The sequence below is a fragment of the Cygnus atratus genome, chromosome 8 (genome assembly GCF_013377495.2).
Source record: "Cygnus atratus isolate AKBS03 ecotype Queensland, Australia chromosome 8, CAtr_DNAZoo_HiC_assembly, whole genome shotgun sequence".
Lineage (NCBI taxonomy): Eukaryota > Metazoa > Chordata > Aves > Anseriformes > Anatidae > Cygnus > Cygnus atratus.
The window spans coordinates 15,541,116-15,558,432 of NC_066369.1; the positions used below are offsets into that span (position 1 = coordinate 15,541,116).

At 39.9% G+C, this 17,317-nt stretch overlaps 1 protein-coding gene across 1 annotated transcript in view; it reads right to left on the reverse strand.

The window, feature by feature from the left end:
* The window catches only part of HMCN1 (hemicentin 1), a 203,689-nt gene that overhangs the window by 160,368 nt on the left and 26,004 nt on the right, over nt 1-17,317 (reverse strand). Inside the window, exons 2-4 of the mRNA XM_035537930.2 lie at nt 11,633-11,703; nt 7,306-7,464; nt 6,613-6,735 (exon numbers count right to left, since the gene is read on the reverse strand). Of these exons, the coding sequence (XP_035393823.1) occupies nt 6,613-6,735; nt 7,306-7,464; nt 11,633-11,703 (353 nt within the window). The remainder of the gene's footprint in view (nt 1-6,612; nt 6,736-7,305; nt 7,465-11,632; nt 11,704-17,317) is intronic.

Sequence of the window (17,317 nt, forward strand, 5' to 3'; positions counted from 1 at the left end):
GCAATCATAAAGCATTTAAACTTATTTTTTTAAAACAGTAAAACACACAGAGCCCCCCCAGAAATACATTTTTAATATCCCTTTGCTTTCAGAAAGATTCAAAATGACAGCTTCAGAGAAAAAAAAAAAAAAAAAAAGTCTTGTATTTTTAGATCAATTTAAGCCAGCTGAGTTAAAATTAAGGGAATCTTCAACTGGATGGATGAGTACATGCTAAATTTTGGAGTCTCTACTATAACTAGACAGTTTCAGGCATAAAAATAAATTCTGAGGAGGTAAAAATACTTGAACATTTACCAAGGACCAGTCCAAGTCCAGAACGGAGATTTAGCTCAAACTGTAAATCTTTACCAATTCGCTTTCTGTTTTAAACAAAAACTGTCTTCCACTATGTAAGAGTTTTCCCGATACCCTGAGGATTATTCTGCTATAGTTTGATAATTTACCCTGCTGGAATGGATATAAAATTAAAAAGACTGGTATTGCCATAGTTTCATCTCAGATATGTTACATGAATTTCAAGGATACTAGGTTTCCATTTGTGTATCTGACAGAACAATAACATTTACCTTCTGGTTCTGATTGCCTATTAGTATTATGACACTAACTTAATCCCTTCATCAACTTTCTGGGCACACAAAGTAGAAGGTGCCACGGACCACTCAGCATGGATTTTCCAAGGGTGGTAGTGGTTAAGGGACTGAACTCTACCCAGGTTACCATTAACGGCAGTTTGGTCTTTCTTCTTTCACTCTAACAGCTAGGCAGTCAGATGAGGACATGAATACACAAATCACTGCCAGGATTTTAAAAGTAGTACCTCCTACTTTTATAGCTTATAAGTGAAATCTTAAAACAAAAAAGTTTGTATCTTCCACTTTCCAAGTCTATGAAACAAAAATCAGTAGCGTCACCAAAACGAATAGTGTTTCTGAAGAGCAGCCATGCACATTTTGACCTATTGTGAATACACAGTAAAGTAGTGTTGGCTTGAGAGTTTCAGGAAAATCCAACAAACAGTAAACATCAGACATAGGCTCTCAAGCACATATTATGCTAATGTAGTCTGACATTAGGCACATGGAAGTGTATTACCTTATACAAATATATATAAAGTATAATCTTTAGACCCTCTAGTTCCTTCTCTATATTTTATATTCACTAAATTGACAAGGGTTCTGTCTTCATTCCTTTAATTTTAGTTTGTGCAGTTACCTTGTGTAACTCCCAAGCTATCACATTAGCCACACCACCTTAATCCCTTTGGTACTCTTTTACCATAAGAAGAAGAGCAATACCTTTGTATCTCTCGGAATTGTTATGGGAAAAGATAGAGCAATGCTTAGGAAGTACTCTGATACTACAGTAAACCTTAGCTAAAATTCCAGTTTATGAATTGTATGCAGGCTGGCTGATGACCATGAAGCTATTTCAATTCTCTTACAGCAGAATTTGCCCTTAAAGTAACTTTTCCCTGGGATGATTAATTTTGTGTTGTGCAACTGACATTACAGAAAAAAAAGAGAGCAAAACCACCTTTGTTTTTAACACAAATATACATCAGAACTGGAAGCTACTGTGAGTAGCTTAAATTCAGAGCAGAACCTAACCTCAGTTTTTAAGCAAATGTTTCTGAGAATTTTTCAAGTTCAAAAGTGAAAATGGAAGCCAAGAGAATTACCCAGCTGTCGTTAGTCTGGCAATAACTTGCTTGTGAAGTTAACTTTTTTCCCCCTGAAGCTCAACAGGCAATTTTGAGAGATGCATTTCCCAACCCTGTCATTCCAATAAGGTTTGCAATACTGCTGTAACACTGGTTTTGAAGTAGCTTTTTTTCCTTTGGGACGCTTACAGAAAGCCCCCAAAACAACTGCAACTTTTGTTGCTCTGCCAAAATCTGACTCGATTAATATTATTAGAGGGGGAAGGGCAAATGCAGAAATTTATAACACTTCTCCAGAGAATTTGCTCTTGCAACCTGCCCTGCTGTCAGGTCATTTCTTGGAATGCATACTGAAACCTGGAAAATATATGGAGAATGGTCTCTATTCCCATTTGTTTATTCTTAGTCTCAAGAATATTTCTCAAACAGTCAAAGCAACAGGATTTGAAGTTAACTGTTTCATTGCTTAACTATATGTAGGCTCTTACTTCCATCCAAAGGGAAAATATTCTAGTAATGGATGTAGAAAAATATGACCAAGACACTGCATGTGAAAATTATACTAGGAAAACATGTCCTAGGTTGTACATAAAACTATACGTTATATAGATCAAAAAACATTACTGAAAGAAATGTATTAGTACTGAACCTCGAGCACTTCAAAATTAGGAAACACAGGAATTAAGTCTGCCTGCTTTCAACTATCCTTAAAACATCCTCTTTGCAGTTGCTTTGTGACAGCCCTTACGTACATGATCACAGTCTATTTCTTCCAGAGAATCCAAGTTCCACATAAACCAAAGAAAGAACAGCTGTAACTACTTCTCTTGCTTGGCATTTACTGTACAATCCGTATCTTCAGAGTAGAAGCATACTCTCCCAGGCAGCATTCAGCTGCCTCAGCCATGAAACCATTCCCTTTTTCTGTGATAATGCATGCTGACTGCTAGGGAGGGAAGGAGGGAGGGAGCAAGAAGGCAACAAGAAACAGGGCTAAGCAAGCGACCTTAACGATATGCCGCAGTTTTGTGCTTTGACTTCGTTGCCTTTGTGTTATTCTTGTAAAACACTGGAGGGGCCTTTTACACTTTTAGCAAAGTGAAACAAAACTTAAAATGATTTCCTCTGCAGCGACATCTAAACATACACCTGGTGTTCATCCCCACTGCAGACCTTTAACGCTGACCCGGGCCATGTAGGTGTAACTCAGAGTAGCTGTCCTCAGTCAGGACTAGCAGCCAAGAGAAGTAGGATGCTTTCCAGCAGGTTTGAGATTTCTGTTCAGAGCAAAGAATTCATTGCTGTGAAGAATACTGGGCTCCATACCAGATCCGTGTGAACCTACAGACATTCACCTTCTGTGCCCTGCCCACAAACATGACTCCTTTTGTACCACTTCTTTTAACGTGTTCTGTTACTGCTCATCCAATCTCTGTCCTCAGCTCCCTTCTTACCTCCTCTCACTCACATCATCGCTTATATTCACTCACTCAAATTCCAACCTTTTTATTTTGATTTTTAAATCTAGTCCCATTCCCCTCTCCAGTCACTCAGTAACACCCTCTTTTACACCAAAGTCAATACAATGTTTCCAGCCACCTTCACAGTCACTTTCAGTTCTCCTCCCATCAATGTTCTGAAGCCCGTATATGAAACATCCACTTCTACTTATTTTAAAAATCATTAGGAAAGCTGTATTTTTAAGCAGGAGAGTCTAACTCTAAGCAAGGGAGAGTCTAACCCACGTTTAATGAGGATACTCAATGCATTTTAATTTGGAGCAATTACTGATTTTGTAGGCTCTGACCTTAATTTGCAGCCATGGAACTTTACTGCAGCCAAGGAAACCTCAGACTACTGAAACACATTTCAAGATAAGGACTTAAATGCTTTGATAAGACAAGCATAACCATCTTCCTAAGACAGAGGAAGAAACAAGAAAGCTACTGTTCTTTCATCTAGAAGAAACTTCACTTTCAAACTGACTCACTGAGATAAACCTCTGAAGACTAGGGACCAGCTGGAAAACTTCAAACTGAAGACTACTTAATGAATCTGTAGGTAAGTACAATCACATTCACAAATCATTAATAAAAGTAGAACTTCAAAACCAAAATTTGAATAGTAAATCTTTCGCTTTTAAGAATTATGAAATACTTCTCCTCTCTGACAGGCCTGGAACCATATAACCCATCAGATTTTTCCAAATATGATAAAAACTTATTTGGACTCATACTATTTGAAACCTGTAATGTTTTCTTTCTTGGACAGAGTTACCTCTGCAGATGATGGCAGACATTATAACCCAAACCTACAAGAAATCTAGAAGAAGGTTTAGGTAATAAAACCACAACTTGTATTTTGGACATTGATAATATTCTTATTTCTCCATGCACAGAAACTTTTCCAATTTCTTCTAAAAGTAAGAGAAGAAGGTCATGTTTTGAAGAGCTTCATTCAGCAAATACATGAGTAGCTCCACTTAACTCTCTTATTTCACACTTTTCTGGCCTGAAGCCAACGCAGCTTGGCCAATTGACAATAAAGGTGACCAAGTTAACTGTAGCATTATCATAAAAATCTTTTTGCAGAGGTGGAAAAAGGGCAAAAAGCTTTCTTAGTCTTCTTGACAACACAAGCATTGGAAAAGTATCAAGTACTGTTTTGTTGTGTTTCCTTGTAGCTAGTTATAATATTGCTTAATTCTGTTCATTCTGAACTTAAAGCACAAAGGGCAAGGATGAGAGCAATGGTTTGAAACTTTATACACTAAAAATAGCTTTGTTTATTGGGGGGGGTGGGGGGTGGGGGTAGGATAATCAAAAATGTTGAAGAAAACAAGACATTGGTTTGGCAGGGTATTCACAGTCTTGGTTCTTTCCTAATATACAATTCAGCATTAGTCGTCTCTAGGCCCAAAACAGTGACTGTGCTTTAACATTTATAAACTTCATTCTTCACACATCATTGACTACTCAGATAAAAAGGAGAGAGAGTTCTGTGTCTGACGAATCTGAAATATATACCATTAACAGCTAATACTGATTACTACTACAACTCCTGTTCATTTGCATCCATACAGTAGGGCATATGTTCCTCGAAAAGTAGTATTTCTGATCCAGAACCAAAATCTGCAGCAAAGGTTTTATTTGAGACTGTAGACTTTTGGTAAGCTCATTTTCACAGTCCCCTATCCCGGAAGTAGCTGTATGTAAGCTCACTAAGGTGTTGTGTTTTTTTTGTTTGTTTGGTTTTTTCTTTTTAAATGCAATTTGTTCAGCAGTTACGGTGTAGGACTTCCAAAAGTGTTGTAGAGTTTTACCAAGGGGACCATTTGCAGCCTATGATCACTGAAAGGAGGTGTAATTATATAATGCAATGCATTCGTCCACCACCACCCCCACACCCCCACCCAAAAAAAACCACAACCACAACCTGCAAGAATAGCACCTAATGATATCATCACTTGTCGGTATCACCCTCTGGCTCTTGTACAGGCTGTGGGTTGTCTACCCCAGAGATGAGAAGCCCCATTCTTTGCTCAAAGAAAATGCTGAGATGAAGCAGGAAAGAGGTAGAAGTGGCTACTGAAACTCCCTGCTTGAAACCTTACTCAAAATTCACAGACAGACCAACAGTTCAAACAGAAGCTGGTATTCTTAGAAATGGAAAAGTGCTAAGTTCAGAAAGCAGAAGCAGACAGCCAACAGTACAGTGCATGTCAGCTCTTAACAATATGGTACTGCCTATTACATACAAGTCGCTTCTGCTCACTTACCTCCCAAAACCAGAAGCAAAACAAAACAAAAATACTTTATCCTCAATCTGCAGACCTGACAAAGAGCATTTCCCATTGGCAGTATCGTGACTCTTTCAGTATAAAGGGATTTTATGGAGTCTCGTAGACAGAAGTTTTACCCTTCTTACACAAAAAATTGCAAAATGCAGATCAGAAACTGCACAGTCCCAACTGTCAATTTCTTTTCCTCTAACTTTTAACCTATCTAATTCTGGGCGGATAAACCCTTCAGGGAAGTTCTTCCTTTTGATCACTTTCACATCATTGCCAGTACCTTATTACGTCCCCAGTAAGAATTTCAATCTCACTAACCAACAGCAGAAAACTGCAATGCATGTCCAACATTTGTCACCGCCAAAGTTTTAGAAATAAAAAGAAAAGGAACAAACTGAAACTAAAGTTTTATTTAAAAACCTCATCCAGTTATGGCCTATACCAAGAAGTCAAAAGGAAACATTTACAACATGTATAAACAACTGCAGCTCCCCAAATAACTAATGTGTGATTTCATCTCTCTCCAAATCATTTTCTCATGCACTATTGAAATTTCATTTCTGTCTAAGAATCACTGGAATTTTCAAAGAAAATATTCATTCAAGGCTGTGAGTCAACAATTACAACAAAGCATTTCACCATGACTCAAAATTACCATTTGACAGCAAAAGTGTCAAAAGTGTTGAAAAAACAACCTCAATTAAAAAGTATCACAGTTGCTTTGTGAACAATGGAAGCCTGCTAGCTTACCTGTTCATAACCCTATATCCTGGCTTATTAGTCATCCTTTGCTTGCTAACAAAGTGGTCATTTAAAGCTGATATTGCACTTGCATTCAGAAGAGTAAAGCCACTGGTTTGACACTCACACAGCACAGAATTGTCCCTTATATTAAAGGCTTTCCTCCTGGAAGCTTTCCAACACAGGCAGAGGGAACTTGGAGAAGCTCTGGTTAGATATGGCAGTTCAGACTTCCCTAACATAAATAAAATTCATAGAATTGAATCCTGATATAGCAGATGGAAAGATGGAACGAAGTCCATATACGAATTCGAGAACATTTAGAATTTCTCCTTACTCACACTATCAGGTCATTTAACGACTTAGAGAATAAACCCCTGCCTTGTTCTATATAGCAGAATTTGGGCAAATTTACCTCATTAACTTGCTTTTTGTCCAAGTGAAAAACTTGACCAGAGCTCGTCGAGGCAATTTCTTCGTAGACTTTGTAACCAATATGATCCCTGTCATCACAGTCTCCAGTTAGCACAAATACTACCTGTATTAAAAAATAAAGAAATCAAATCCAAGTCACATAGTACATGGTGAAAGCTTTTGTAGGAAAACATTTTACAGCTAGTATGTAGGCCTGACAAGAAAAGAACTGTATCACTCAGCACGGGTTCATATTACTTTACATACAAGGACAGACATACTGTATTCATTGCTGGTGAAAAGAACAATGCAGAAAGGAACAAACAAGAATAACTTTATAAGTCACACTCATCTATCAGCACTCAGACTTCACAGAACACTCATTTCAGAACAATATAAGGACATCCACATAACTGGAATGCTGACCATACACTGGCAGAAGTTTCACTTGCACTATTTAAATTAATAAAAGGAACATTTCTTTTTAATGTTGTCAATTAAGTTCTTATTAATCAGAGCAGATACCTCTTTATTTAAAAAAAAAAAAAAGAAAGTTCCAAGAACAGTAGTATTATGATCCCTTCCATAAATAGAGATCTCATTAAGTCTCACATAGTGAAATTTTTCCCTTCAGTACGGCAAAAACAGGGCACTAAAGACATAAACCAGCTCAGAATGTAAATCCCCTCTGTACCTGTGATTGTTTCTGTTGAATGAGCTGAAGTACTTCATGTGCAAGTCTATAATCTTTGGATCGTGCATCAGTAAATACATAGATGAAAGAACCGGGAAGAGAAATTTCTAGAGCGATCTTAATTGCTCCAATGCTCATCTCTGGACAGTCTCCTCCACCCTGTTTACAATTAGAAGAAAAAGAAATTCTAAGAAAAAGAACATACTAACAAAATTATTTTTCTTTTCGAACATTCAAGGCAGACACTTTCTCAGCTTCTAATAATTTATTCACTTTTTTTTTTTTCCAAAGCACTGTACGGTTTCTGCAAAGTGCAGTCACAAACTCACAGACAAGCAGCAACTACAATAATTCCTTAGGGAAAATAAAGTCAAAGGAGGAAATTGTGGTTAGCACTGAAAATGGCTGGTGTCTCTTATCTCTTCTGGGAGCATCCAGCTCCTGCGACAGCTCCATTTCCTATACTCACACGCTCCCTTACTGACTGGCAAGTCAATGGCTCCAGTAGTGCGCAGCAGCCCCGGGAGGTCACAGTCAGAGGTGCAGATGGGAAGTGACCTCAGCCCAGCAGCGCTGCTCTCCGGGAGGACATTCCAATTCCAGGACAGCAGGAACTCGACCTAGACACCATGGGGTGGGCAGTGCCAATGCTCAGCAGGTGATATTCCCAGTGACCTGCACTGCTGCGTAGACAGCTGCACAGCTGAAGATTTTTCAGACCATGGATTTAAACAAAATGCTTCCAAGTATGACTGTATTTAACTTTATGGGAAGAGAAGTTGACCCTTTCAGAAATCAAGAGTTAGAGAAAAATACTGTTTAAATAAAAGTTCACTTTCACTTACGTAAAAGTTTACTTGACTTATGGAAGACAGAATTTTCCAAACAGCTGAACACAAACTATAAAACCCAGCCCTGCACACAGCAACAGATCTCTGCGCTTTCAAGATTAAATACAGAAGTCATTTCTTGTGTTTCTATAATCATCATGACTTCACACATTTTACACACAAAACTTCATAGGCTGGGAAGGAAGAAGAAAAAAGATAACACAATTGTTGCATCAGTTTTTAGTTCTTCAGATGCAATCAGAAATTATGCTTTGAGATTAAACATTCACATGGGGGGGGAGAGGGGGATAAAAAGAAAAATCTGCCTCCCACAGTCCCCCAGACTTTAAGAATTTCAGCTGACCCCAACAAAACATTCACATCAGTAACAATTTTTAATCTGTCAGTATCTCTGACCTGATTTAAAAACAAAAATATCTCCAAACTTCTCATTTACGTTAAAGAATAGGTACTTGGTCATTTTTCTTTTTGGTATGTCGGTCCTTTCTAAATGTAGCCCTACTTTAATGGGAGAAGCAAGTGGCAAATGCCAGAGTGCCTGAAAGTCAAGAGATAATTCCGATGTGCTAAAAACGTTTTTGGAGACCTTCATTTAGGCAATGCTTATACAATCCTATGGAACAAAGCAATATACCCAAATGATTTTTTTTCCTCCTCTTGCAAAGCCAATGTCATCTTCAGCAAAAGACTCCCCTACTTAAAGCTTTAATTTGTAGGCAAAATCAAGATAATATCTAATTTCTCAGGTACTGAGAAGGTGGCTGTAAACTATCCCACTTTTGGTCTACTAGGTTACTGTTTCACATAATATTTTAAGTGTTTTATGTGGCAGCATCTGCTGATAGGAGAAACACCATCAAGCTAAATGGTTGTTCTGACAATAAGCATGAACGTGTTATTTTTATAATGTGGAAGAGAAGTTTACTCAAAAGGCAGCTAGGCAGAACTAGTAAACAAAAATATATCAGCTTTATTACCAACAGTTTTCCTTTCAACATTTCCTGCCTTTCTTTCCAAACTCCAATTAAATATGATTACGATTGCCTTGTGAAGTTTTCTGAAAAAGAACAGGGGTGACAACTACAGCTCAGAAAGTTTTATTTTCCTCTCAGCTTGGACCCGCATACAGATATTTGGGTTGTTAGCTCAGCTCATCTGTATTATTCCCTTTCTTGGGTCTGAATTTAATATTGATATAACTATTTATTTAAATGGCATTGTGTCCACTTACAAAAAGATAACTTTAGTATCTAATTTGAAAGGTGTTATCAAAAACTCTTAAAGAAGACTGATTTTGGTAAGTAAGTTGTCATTTTTATTTTCAGGAACACCCAAATAAGACCTTTTCATAACTGCTCATACAACTTTATAGGCATCTGTACCGTGGGATCATGCAGCACTCCCTATGCTTTAAAAGACTTTATATAGACAAGATTTCATTATATTGCTTATGCAAATAAGCGATAAAAACTGTAAAAAACTGTAAAAACCATTGTAAAAACTGCATTTAGTATAAGGATACACTAAAAAATCTGGTTCCCTCTTAAAAAAGAAGTGACACTAAGAATGCAAGTACAAGTTATTGTCATGCTGCCCATAAGAATGATTCACACATCTGTTCATCTGTTAATTACAGATAAAACGTGCAAAATACTAACACCTTACCCAGTGTCAAAGGGGTACTTTCTTCATCAATTTAAACATAAAAAGAACAGGACGTACTTTCTTCAGTGAGATGTACACAGACTAATCTTTACTGTTGTCAAGTGCCAACACAATTTCCAAGCCTATTTCCAATGTCATATCCAAACACTCAAATTGTTCTGCACCCAGATGGATTTTGTTGGAAAGTAAGAGCTGGGTTTGTCCTGATATCTTGGGAGGGCAAGTTTCACAGATAGAAATGTGCTAGGAAGACTAGCTTGTTTTATATATACATACAACTAAAATAATTTAACTTCACCTTAATTTTAGCCTTGTTCACTAAGATTTGTTTTACAATCTTTTTCAAAATGCATCTATCTCAGAATTTCCCCTTCCTGCATGTTGTTCATTCTTGCATCTTTTCACCACCTCTCTAGGAAAAATACCCATAATGGACTTTATGGAAATGCTCACGTTTTCTGGGAGAACTACTGCAAGATATCCTATCAGTCCTGACCTAACCACTTTTTTAATTTTTACTTTGGTCCTTCATCAATATAAAGAATAATAGTAAATCAGTTAATGTCTTAATTCGGTGGAATGAGCACATCTTCAAAGTAATTATGAAATATGCAATCAACCAGGATTAAAGACAGAAATCTTAAATTCATTAGACAGTGACTTTTAAACAACTTGCTAGCAAATTAAGAGTTTTAAATTCCCAAAAGCTTCATCTGATTCATACCCTTTTTCGAAACAGTTACAGTTACAGTTATTTTCCAGAATAGCTATTACGAAAACAAAAAATAAACACTAGAAGGATTTTTAATTTCCCTACAAAAGGGAAAAGCACAACAATGACTGGCATTTTCTCTCTCCTTACAAATTTACTACTGTTTTCTCAGAATTTCAATCTTTCTGCCAAATTTTAATCTACTCATTCTACCCCAACTAGCACCATCGACTTCCAAACAATCTTTTATTACAGGGATTAAACCATATGCCCATTTCTAAAACATTGTTCTTTAAGTCAGAAGTCTGTCCAGCACTACTGACTCAGGCAAGGCTCTTCCCAAAACAGATGCATTTTGCTTGATTGAAGAAGGTAAGACAGTAGGATCTTTCAGTAAAGGTAACTCCACTCCCATACCTCTCTTTCCTTCCAGCACCTGATCCAGGTCTCACTTGCAGTTCATTCTCACATCAAAGAAACTCTACCAAGGGAAATATACTGGTATACTGGCTCAAAAAACAAAACAAACAAAAAAAAAACCTGCTCATCTCCAAAGCATGGCTGGGGAAGCAATTCACAGAGCTTGGATAAGACAAGAGAACCTAAACAAACCTGTTGCTTTTGAATCAGGAGGTGCTGGTTAACACAGGGCAGCGGAGGAAGTGCATATGTCACATTTAATGGGTCTTAGAGTCCTGTACATGAATTAGTTCACTAATTGGAACTAAGGAAATAACTTCCAGAAAACAGTAAAACAGTTCATATAAGTGTCTGTGAACAAGTGGCAGGACTAATAAAATGTAAAATAAATACTGCATTAAGTAACTAGTCTTTCTTGTATTACTGATCAATTAACCAAGTCTCTGTATAACAATGAAAACTAAGACAAAGTAAATTGTAATCACAAAGTAAATTGTAATAATAAATTAAGATGACCAGAGAACAGGCAGATGACAGTTTGTGCAGGTAAAATGACCAAGATAGACAGCCTACCTCCAGATGAAGCATTACAGCAGGAACACTAACAAGAGAGGAAGGATTAGCGGGAGGGAACTGGGCCTGGTGCTAGAACCACACAGAGAACAAACACGTTACTCACCTGAACGTAAAGCTCCCTGAGTTCAAACTGAAATTTCTTGGGATCTGTGGTTATCGTCACCGGACCAATTTCTGGGATATAAAAAATAAAAAAAGGAAAACGTAATATGAAGGAGACACAAAGCTATCAAAAGAATTTCAGCTGAAGAGTTAATGGTTTTTCAAATTGATAAAATTTGATAATAAGAAAAGAAAGAGTATTTAACAGCAGAAAGGAGGACTTTAGAAAGATATATCCCGCGCTGCAATCTGTAATTCCAAACCTAGTCATGCTACCATCATTCCAGCATTACTACTTGTAAGTGTCTTAAGGATTTATAGGCACATAAGATGTACTGTGTTGTTTCTCTCACATACATTTATTTTTGACCCATCATTTCACTGCTCTCAGGAAACACAAGGGAACAAAACCCCACAAAACAAAAGTGGCTGCACCAGAAAATCATGTATTTTACCTATACAACTCTTTCTGAAAAACACGAAGGAGAGGCTACCTGAAAAAACTACCCAGCAGCAGTTGCCAGAAAGAACTGTGGAAGCATCAGCTTTATTCATGGTGTTTGCCATGTTGTTGTATGCTGAACAATGGCACGGCACCATCCAAATGAAGCCAGCCATGTCGGCACATAACGTGTCCGAGAGCTCCACGAGCACACTAGCTGCACCGCAAGCCTCCCTCTGCTGCTCAACAATTGCCTTCCTAATTGGTATCAAATGTGATTCTAGGCAGCTGTTTTCCTGAGGCTGCTATTTCCGGACAGTTTACCTCAATCTAACTTGGCATCCCCACGCTCCGTGTGCTGCCTGCCCCAGGCCCGCATTCCTGCTGCTCCCAGCACAGAGACAGGCACTCATCTAGCTCGGCAAGCTGGTTCACGGCACTGAGCCAAGCACAAATAAGTATGCACATCGGCAAGAGACAAAAATTGATTTCCACTAGCTTAGTGCCCCAAGCCACCTCATAAAGAGATCAGCTGAGTACCAGCACACAAAGCGGGATACGATTACGCAGTCAGGATGAAAGAAAAGCATGAGACTGCCATGGTGCCAATTTAATTCAGCTGCAGCTTGCATGGAAGTGCTGCCTCAGCAGACCATGCAGCGCTTTCCAAGCTCTATAAACTTTAACATGTACTTATCATCCATGTAATCTAGACATTTGTCTTTCCTGAACAGTCCAAAGTTTTATTTCACTGGAGTTTCAACAACAGCCATCCCTAAAGTCAACTACAATCACACTTGAGTTTGCTTGAGGGGCTGTATCTATGCATGCCTTAGCTGAGTGTAGGCTTTTAATTTGGTTAAAAGTCACTCACAAGATCACAGAAAAGCTCTCCTAGAATATTGAAGTGTCTTGAGGGTTTCTTGTATGCCTTTGATTTGAGCCATTTCTCTGTGAGTGTTACTTATTACCCGAGTCAAAATGCTACGCTACCACCAGAAGAGCCGTTCCAAGGACTCATGCACCGAGCTCTGTGAAGTAATTGCCTAAAGTGACTAGGAAAATTAAACTAATATTCACATTTTGAAGAAAATGTATAGCACTGAAGAAGCTTACAGGATGGAGTGTAGCTGCACTACCTAAGCGTTCCCTAGGCCTCCAACCTTAGATGTAACCGCAACTGGGGGCACCTAATGTGCTGACTCTAAGGAACAGCACGGAGTGTAGAGTGGAGTGGAGACACCATGGCTAGGCTCTGTGACAAGAGGGGGAATCAATTTTTCTTGTGCTCACTGGGATTGGTAGGCTGCACATTTGCTACCCTGAGACAACGGCCTGTCATGTTTTTGACAAAATGCTGTGCTCTAGTGATCTTTGCTCATTATAGTATCATTACAATACCAAAACACACCTCCATCCCAAAAGCTACCCGCCTCCAAGGTGTGACCACCCCTCACTGCGCATGCAGTCTGAATTTCTCGGAGCCTGTACCTTTAAATGAAAGCGAGAAAACTTTTTACCAATCATAAGCAAGATATGTGCGACTAGAGTCGCTCAAGCTCCACCTAAAAGATAGAAAACAATATAAGCTGGTTTAAGAGAGAGGGGATGTTGGGGAAGATACCGTTGTGACTTCTGGGATCAGTCAATGGGCTGAGCCTCTCTTCCCCCACATTGGGACACCATGGGGTAAGGTTTGAACACTTGGTTATACCAGGTGTTTCCGCAGAAACTTAGAAATCTCTAGAGTCTTTGTGCCTTTTAACGTGTTAATAACCATGCTGTGTACCTGTGTATTTCATGCATGCTAGCTTGCTTTTGCAGACAGTGGATTTATTGCTGGCAATCCAAAGAATCTGTGTACCTGTAGCTGTAATAAAGTGCACTTCACTGCATTGTTCCTAGCCATGACAGTTCTCCTTGAACGTGATTAGAGTGAGGGTGTGCTACATTGCTGGTGAATCCGTGACTGTGATAGTTCAGTACCCCGAATTTGACCGGACCCATAACAGTTAATCAGCTACACCCCTTAACACAAAAAACTCCTCCTGCCATCCTCCTCCTTCTGTTGCTCAGCCTGGTACCGCATTACAGGCATACGCCTGTACTAAAGGTATCTCTAAAGTGTTTTTCTTAGCATCTGTCCCCTGCCAGCCATTGTTCTAAAGCTCAGAGTAGAGTGGGTTTTATACGTGTAGTAAAACCATAAGCTCCATTATGCCCCAGCAGTCTAGGGATTACATTTTTCAATTCTAGAGCAGTAAATCCTTTGGAAAGGCTTTCTTTCCCTATAAAATAAAGATCTGAAAAGTAACGTTATTTCAGCTAAGTTAAAACAGCCCATCCAGCTTAGATGGGAGGAGAACATTGCCTCTTGCTCCGCAGGCAGCCAGGGCTCGCTCCAGCAGCGTGCGGGTGCCAAGCGGGGCCCTAGTCAGCATGCCGCAGGATCACGGCAAAGCGCTGGCTGCCCTCTGGTCTGCTCTCAGCAAAGAGCAGATCTTTGGGATAGCATCTAGCTCCGAGCTCAGAACGGGACCTCGGGTTAGGAGGTCAGGAAGGGAACCCAGGCTAGGCAGCATCGAGCAGGGAGCTTTGTCAGGAAAGACCCAAGACGCTCTCGAGAGCTGGACAGAGCACAGATCTCTCCGAGCAGCTCTGCAGCGGGGGCAGACAAGACCCCAGGAGCGAGTGAATGGGCTCCTTCATGCCTGGAGAGATGCTGGGCTCCTCTGAGGGAGGAACAGCAGCAACACAAGTGACAGAGCCCCAGAGCAAGACAGCAACCGAGCCTCCCAGCACCAGCCATTACGAGGGACGTCACAATACCTCCGGCTGCAGGCAGGTACTCTAGGCAGGCCGGCAGCCACAGGCCAATACAAGACCAAGCGGTCACAGGCCCAGAAGGCATTTGGAAAGGCAACACCACCCATCTCTGGCCTGGTGTCACCTCACTGTCCTCACAATCTGATGGCACAGTTACGGGGAGGTTATTCAGTGCCCCTCACACGTAACTTACGGGACCACTGCTCTAGGTATAACAGGTGCTGTGACTGGCTCTCACCACCTGAATGCCCACTGACCTGTACCAAAAACACAGCACCAACTGTTTTCCAAACACTACCATGCCTCCATCGAGTGTGTGTGACATGCCTGCCCTAAGGGCTGAAACAGCCTCCACCAAGCTTTCCTTACCCTTGTTCTGCTACTCCCCAGCTGCAACCCAACAGGACTGTTTCCCCAGTGCAGATGAAGATGGGCCTTCAACACACTCCAAAGAGGAACGACTTCCAAAAAGAACTTGAAGAAAGAACGGTAACTCCTCTCACATAGTGCCATAAAACTCTTACAGACTGTCAAACGAGCAAGACAGTAAGGTCTCTGGAACCTGAAGTCCAGATCAAGTTACGGCTGTCAGGCTGGACATGGCTCCGTGGAACAAATGAGCATAGGCAGGTCGGAGAGGCAATGCAATCAAGACACTACTGCTAAAGTACGGTGATGTAAAAGAATGACAGGCCACAGTGGGGAATTGTTCCTGGCACTTCAAAAGGTGCTGCCTGTGAAGCATGAGTGGGTGGGCAGAGCTCCTGAAGGAATTTAGAGGGTTTAGCAGCTACCGTCCCACACTGTACAGGTTCACCTTGTATAAGGACTTCCACCCAAACAACATGGAAACGCTTTGTAGAATTAAACTAAGATAAGACATGAGAAAACGTATAGTCAAGTTACATAAAATAGTCAATATTATAGAAAAAGAGGAACATATCTGCGTTCAGAACACTTTTTAGTGCCCTGAGAACAGCAGTGAAAGCACAATGCTGTTCCTTTGTGCATCAGTAATAGCACACAGACAGCCAACTCAGAGATCTAACTGCACATTCACCCACATCCAAAACTGCCTGAAGTCTCAACAGCTACATGCAGAAATCAAGCACACAAGTCACACATTCCTCAAATCAAGCATACATACAAACGTGAAACTCTAAATACAGAATATTTACACTTACACTAGGTCCTGCAAACATGCCAAGAAAAAGCAACACGCACGCACACACATATATATTTATAGTTACTTCACTAGTTCTTCACTAGATTGATACCTGAAATACTCCAACAGAATAATACATACATACCGGTGTTGCGATGCAAATCCATGTTTAGGTGCTGACATTGGAACATTTGGGACTAGTTTGTTATGGAGGTTTTCCACACTGCTTGTTACTGCAAAGCTCTCCCTGGTCCTTCAGCAGTGATTATGGGAAAGGTGAAAACCCGATACAGATACAGCAAAACAGCTTACCTTCATTAGACAGTAACTAAGTTCTCTTGTCTTGAAAGTACAACATAAATGACAGTTCTTTCAAATTGACATGGTGATCCGAGGCTTAACATCGCACAGAGAACTGATAATGTAGGAAAGAAAACATTTTAAAGGAACGGTTGTATGTTATTAAACAAAGAGTGGACTTTCTAAATCAACATCAGCAAACTCTATGCAACCAATACAGCGTTGGAGCTTGTACCTAAGCAACCAAAAAAATACAACAGCATAAAACTGAATACCTGTCCATTGGATAGACATTACGAATCTCAATGCTGGGTTTTTGTGTCAAAATTGATAAAAGTCCTCTCCTTTAGAAATAAGCAGAGAGGTCCCCAGTAATGCCAAGGAACTGGCCATTCTGAAAGGCTCTGATGCTCTTCCATGACTTTCTGCCACACCTCAAATGACTGCTTGTTTATATACATGCCAAACAGCAAGCACATTTGGAAAGCCACAAACTACCCACAGACACACAGTCGCTCGTAATTATTGCTGAGGGTGTTTGCAAATTTGGCTCTCCCTTAATCCTGACCATGCAAGACATCTGCCCTAAATAGCTGGTTTGGAGAGCTGGATGTATTAGAATCTAGCAGAGAAAAACTGGAGCCATTTGCCTACCTCTAATCCATTCAGAATACTGAATTTGTTTGTTCTAGAAGGAAAAAAAACACAACCACCACCTGTAATTGGTGCTTAGCAGCCAAAAGGATTTTGACAGAGAAGCCAAATCCTGCAGAGCTCTTTCACCCACAGAATTCCTTCTTCTAATTCAGAGCAAGGACATTGTTCTTATACATCCAGGATTAAAAACAAGTAAATAAGCACCCAAAACAAGCAAACACAACCCCAAACCTGTGGATACCTTCCAAAAAGGAAATAAACTTCAGAACTAGTACCCCATGGAGAAGGACCAAGCA